The 6,000-nt window shown below is 41.5% G+C and overlaps 1 protein-coding gene across 1 annotated transcript in view; it reads right to left on the bottom strand.

Annotated features, from left to right (window-relative positions):
- Window positions 1–925: 925 nt before the first annotated feature.
- Window positions 926–6,000, bottom strand: part of col4a3 (collagen, type IV, alpha 3) — an 82,379-nt gene continuing 77,304 nt past the window's right edge. The window contains exons 50-52 of the mRNA XM_084018772.1: window positions 3,289–3,403; window positions 2,545–2,717; window positions 926–2,394 (exon numbers count right to left, since the gene is read on the bottom strand). Of these exons, the coding sequence (XP_083874898.1) occupies window positions 2,313–2,394; window positions 2,545–2,717; window positions 3,289–3,403 (370 nt within the window). The 3' untranslated portion in view covers window positions 926–2,312. The remainder of the gene's footprint in view (window positions 2,395–2,544; window positions 2,718–3,288; window positions 3,404–6,000) is intronic.

Raw genomic sequence — 6,000 nt, 5'->3', positions numbered from 1 at the left:
GAGTCCCGTGGTCGCGGCGGTCTCCTCAGGATCCAAAATGAAAAAAAAAGGAAAAATGAAGCGAGTAGAGAAAAAGAGAGGGAAAACAGTCTGTTGCTCGTCCAGCATGTTTGGGGGAAAGACTGCGGCCTAGGACAAAGGAAAAGGCTGCAGACGTAAAAGTTCACCTCCTGTTGTAACGCGTGTCACGGTGGAGAGAGGAAGTTCTTAAGGCGGCGCCGGGTTATACACCTCACGGCTGCTCCAGGGGCCCCCCCCTGGGGTACCTGCGGTTGTCAGCCAATAGGGCACCAGTTGTGTGACGTTGCACTTCGCACCTCGGTGAGAAGTGAAACTAAAATGGCGGTTGTAGTTTTTAATCCCCTTTGTCCCTTTGTTCTGACCGCATGTGAAGGCTTTTGTAGGCCGCATTGTGTAGTCCTAATGGTGAGGTCCCAACACAGTATATATTTATATATTAACTGAACAACACAGGACTTTCACCTGTGAGACCGGTGTTGGACACCGCGTGTCCCAAAGTGAAGCGTGACGCTGGTGGCGGCACGCCTAAACCATATCACAAGGTTCTGTTGCCTAAAGCTCATGTCGTTGTTTTAGTTTAAACAAACAAACAAACAAAACAAACAAACAAAAAAAAAGACTACCGAGAAGTGAACTGAATGGAGAACTGGAAACTACAGACCTGTCTGTCTCTACATGTCAGCCCTGTGATAGACTGGTTACCTGTCTGTCTCTACATGTCAGCCCTGTGATAGACTGGTTACCTGTCTGTCTCTACATGTCAGCCCTGTGATAGACTGGTTACCTGTCCAGGTGTACCAGCTGGGATCGGTTCCAGGCCCCCTGCGACCCTAAATACAGGATAAGCGTTTGATAATGAATGGATGGATTGACAGTTAAAATCACCGTAGTAAACACCAAAGAGTGACTTCTATATATTTTATTAAAACTCAACAAGAATAATATTCACAAAACAAAAAGTAATCACTCTTTATGAGTGACATTAAACAAGGGCAGTAGAAGACATATGTACAACCAGGAAGCTTCGAGTGCCTGAAGATAATGAGGTCAGACTGTAAACACGTCTTCATTGATTCATAAAGAATACAAAGAGAACATTCCTGCAGTTCACAACAATGTAATGATGATAGCACTACGGCACCCAGAGAGCATTGCTGTTAGAGTCCTCCAATCAGAAAGCAACAGAATCTGTCTACATGAAGAAAAGAGGTGTAGGCTACCTCCATCTGGTGGCCAAACTGTCACTTCTTCTTCTGTGGTGTTTCAGCTCTGCAGCTCCAGTCACAGTAGTAGTATTAGTCGTGTTAGTAGTTCTGACAGCAGGGAGTCTTGTATTTGTACTACCCGTAGCAGTACATGGAGGTATTTGACTACACAGACTTTCTTTCACAAACTGTGATTTTTTTTTGCCAAATATCAAAACATCAAGTGTATCATGGCAGTATCAGGAGTACTAACAGGTATATACTACTGGTAGACAGCAAGGGGGAGAAGTAGCTATACTACTGTGTAGTAGTAGCATTAATATTTAGTGGGTACACTAACTGACTTTTATATCAAAATATAATTGTTTAACTGGAAAAAATATGTGGGGAATGTATTAAGTATGGTATTTGTATTATTAAAGATAACAGTCATATTACTCTTACAACAGTAGTATAAGAAGCAGGTTTACTACTACTGCTGTTGAGTGTTGATCATATTTTTTGTAGCATTTATTGTACTACTGAGTGTTGGTAATCAGATTATTTGGATTTGATTTATTTTACTAGTCAGTGCTTTTTTTAAATCTCATGTTTTATTTAATTGATTTTACTTTCCATTTTTTTTCTGTCATCAGATTATTTATCATTATGTCAACTACAGTTTTGATAGTTTTCATCTGCTACATCTCAGAGGGAGGTACTTTGTACTACCAGGTATTTTGAAATGTGGAGTTTCACATTCACACCTGGACATGCATATTTTGACTATGGTTACTCATTACATACGTTTTACTGTTCTCAGTGCAGGGATTTGGATAGAGCAGTAAACGTATTTTTGGTATTGATGCATTGCTTCTTGTGAATTGTGAAAGGATGTGGCAGTAATGGTTGTAGTAGTAGTAGTAGTAGTAGTAGTAGTAGTAGTAGAAGAAGTAGTAGTTGCAGTTGTACAGTGTACTCAAACCAGCAGTGACTCACCACTCAGAGGCATCCCGTAACATATTTGTGTTGCAACAAGTCTATCAGTAGTATTAGAAGCAGTAGTATTTACAGCAGCGGTAGTATCAGTAGTATCAGACTTGAGGTCTATAACTGCTTCATACAGACTCGACAGCGGCTGATCAGACGGCCTGGGAACTCTCCCGGATCAGTCTGAGGCTTCGGTTTACTGCAGGACAAGGAAACAAAAAAAAAGGAATCAGCCAATCAGGCTGACACACACACACACACACACACACACACACACACACACACACACACACACACACACACACACACACACACACACACACACACACACACACACACACACACACACCTGAACATGTCGTGCGGGTTGAGAGCAGCCAGCCAGTAGCTGTAGGAGTCGGTGTAGTAGTTGCAGGTGCCTCTGCCGTGACACTCGATGAAGGGAATCTTCCTGAAGTTCTCCAGACAGGATCCGGGAGAGGCCAGAGGCTGACCCGACCCCTCCGCCCCCACGCCTGTTTCCTACAGACCAGAAGCATCAGCAACAGGGGTCAAGAGTCAAAGCAACTGTGGGTTTGTGTTTCTTATATTTCTGAGATCTCAGCTATTTTTTTGACATGAGAGGTTTGCTTATAAAGGATTGGTGGCCATGTTGGCTTCTAATGCACTGAATTGTTTCATTTCTGATGAGCGTTCAGTTTTCATGCTCCATATATCTGGAACAAACTCCCACTTCTTTTAAAACTAAGTTGAAGACTTTTATGACATGATTTCTTACATTGTACTTTATCCATTCATTGCATGTTATATTACATTACATATTTTATTGTCTTATCTGTCATATTCTATTTGATTCTATTGTCTCTTGGCCTTTTCATGTTTATTGTTATTTTTTATTGTTTCTTTTGCACTTTTTCTTTTTAATGTTTCTGAGTAAAGCACTTTGAATCCCTGTGCTAAAAATGTGCTATAAAAAACCCGGCTTGCCATTTGGTTAACTGATTAAACTGGTTCTAACAGACATATTTAACATGCATATTCAAAATGAAATGTTAAAACTCACTGTTTTACTTCAAACAGTGAGTGAGCTCACCATCACAAAGGAGTATCCCAACCAGAGAGGGTCCCAGCCTGACGGACACTCAGGAACTGTACTGGTCTGACTGTGGATGGCGATCACGTTGGCTCTGGCCTCACACACACTACACCTTCAGCACAGGAAACACACACATGTTCATGAGCACATGTTGTTTGTTGTTTTGGTACAACACAGTCTCACTGCAGTTCCTGACACAAAATGGAATCTATTGGTTTCATGCTGAGTGAGATGAATTGTCCATTTTTTCCGCGTCGATCGGCACAACTTATTTTTCTGCCAGTCAGGATGATAAACCAAAGTTAGTTTTAGTAAAAATACACAGTGTTAAAGAGACAGTGTGTAGGAATTACTCCCATCTAGTGGTGAAATTGTATTTTGCATTCAAACGAATAGTGCTCTCTAGCGCGTCGCTTTGTTGCAACTACGGTAGCTGTTATGTACCAAGAAGCTATGACATCCAAAACCACTTCACCAGTAAGTAATTACTCCTGGAGCAAGATAGTGATTTATGTTGCCATGTTGATATTGGTTTAGTTTTGGTAGCCTTCCATTAGTAGCCTATAGCATCGACTAACAACTAAACACACAACAAACACAAACAAATGTAACTAAAGCGCTTATATTGCTCTACAACACTGACTTTTAAAGGTAAGAGGTCGTCCACCACGGGCGAATAACAAAGCTCGGTAAAGTCGCTCTCTGGGAGCTCCAGGGGGAACAGCGGGACGTGGGTGCGCCAGTATCCGAGATCTGTGCTCCACAGGCGAAAAAAAAAGTCAGTCAAAGTCACTGTCCACTCCAGGGGGGAGAGTCGGTCCTGCGCACGCACCCTATGTGTCTGGAAGCGTCTCTCGCTGATGTGATTCACACTGGCTCTGAACGAAATCGCGTTCAAAGGTGTTTTGTCCCTCTCCGGCGGTTATAGTCTTGTGGCAGAATGACATGGAAGCCTGCTTAGGACTTTCCCGTCCAATGTAAATACAAATAAGAAATACTTTGCTTACGAGGATAAATCATATTATTTGCAGAGGTAATTATACACTTATGAGGACCTATTTATGAATGAAGATATTGATGTTAGCTAATAAATTACTTAAAATGTTACACACTGTCCCTTTAAGTTTAGTCAACAAACTATTAGATTTAGGCAACAAAACTTATTAAGGTTGAGGACATCTTTCATAAAAACGTCACTTTTGCACAAAACTTTGGGACACAAATCCTGTGTTGTTGTGCGTCCATCAATCAATCTACCGCTTTATCCTATATACAGGGTCCAGGGGGGGGCTGTGAGGTGCGACAGTGCTACCCACTACACCACCGTGCAGCCTGATGTTGTGTGTTTAATTTGTAAAACAATGTAATTTGTGTGTGTGTGTGTGTGTGTGTGAATGTGTGTGTGTGTGTGATTGTGCGTGTGTGTGTGTGTGTGTGAGTGTGCATGTGTGTGTGCGTGAGTGTGTGTGTGTGTGCATGTATGTGCATGTTTGTGTGTGTGTGTGCATGTGTGTGTGTGTGTGTGTGATTGTGCGTGTGTGTGTGTGTGTCGAAGTCATTTCGAAGAAATGCACTAAATACAGTATATCACATGTGGCCTGACCGACCTCAATAAATGGACCTTTGAGTCATTGAAAAACATCTTTGTGGCCCTTGAGGATTTGTATTTGAGTACCCCTGGCCTAGTCCGAGAGAAGCGTGTGCCCGAGGTGACGGTGAACAGTTGATACTCTGCCCCATCGTGTGAGTAACAATCTCAGGACGTAAATGAAGTGGCGTGCATGTATTGGGTGTAAAAGTGCAGTGACTGCCATCTTGTTTCCCTCACAGCTTCCGAGTCTGCGCCCGGCAGAGGACAGTGTGCAAGTGGAAGACCAGCGGTGGTCGTGGAGGATCGGTGTTGCCAAGCTACCACAATTACGGACCCCTTCCCCCCACACCCCCTTTTATAATTTCTGTGAATAAATATTGTTTTAAATGCCCTTTACAGTCTCCAAGCACTTTCTTGCTTTTAAACAGCTCCTCGCTCTTACAGAGCTTGCTTTAATTGAAAACACATTTTAAATTACACACATAACTTTTGCTAGCTGGGGTCTATATAGACATGTTATACAATTGTATTATTAGATTTAGGCTAATTAAAAAACACAGACACAAAGTTAGTAGCCTAGTACATGTTTGAGCGTAAATATTGTTAATATTAATAAATTGCAACACATTTGTATCAACAGATTTTCCCTCAGTTTTTATTTTGATAAAAATTCATAAATGTTTTATTAAAACTCAAAGACAGCGTGTCAAGACTTTACTTTTAATTCTTAACAGAATGATAGAACACCTTTTGCCAACACAAGAGACCTATGAGATAATTCTACTACAGACAGGAGATGTCTCAATTTCAATGTAGTTTTTTTTCTGGAGGACAGTGTACAGTATTCAACATTCCCTTCTGAAGAGGAAGGGATGTGGCTGTACACAATATCAGCCGGGGCTGATTTACATTGGCAGTCCCCCTGCCAGATGTAATTTGGCTCTCAGTGATCAACCATGGTTGACACTGACTTGTGTATAGGATTGGAATTTACCATTAAATTAGATGAGGCATCAAATGACATTTACAATGCACAGTTTGGTATGTCCTGCACGGTAGTACAAATAAACATTGTATTGTCATGCCGATTAAAACAATAAATATTATTATTATTAAGT

The sequence above is a fragment of the Eutrigla gurnardus genome, assembly GCF_963514095.1.
Source record: "Eutrigla gurnardus genome assembly, chromosome: 10".
NCBI classification, from domain to species: domain Eukaryota; kingdom Metazoa; phylum Chordata; class Actinopteri; order Perciformes; family Triglidae; genus Eutrigla; species Eutrigla gurnardus.
Note: the sequence above shows the minus strand (reverse complement) of the source record. Positions and strands in the feature narration are given on the sequence as shown.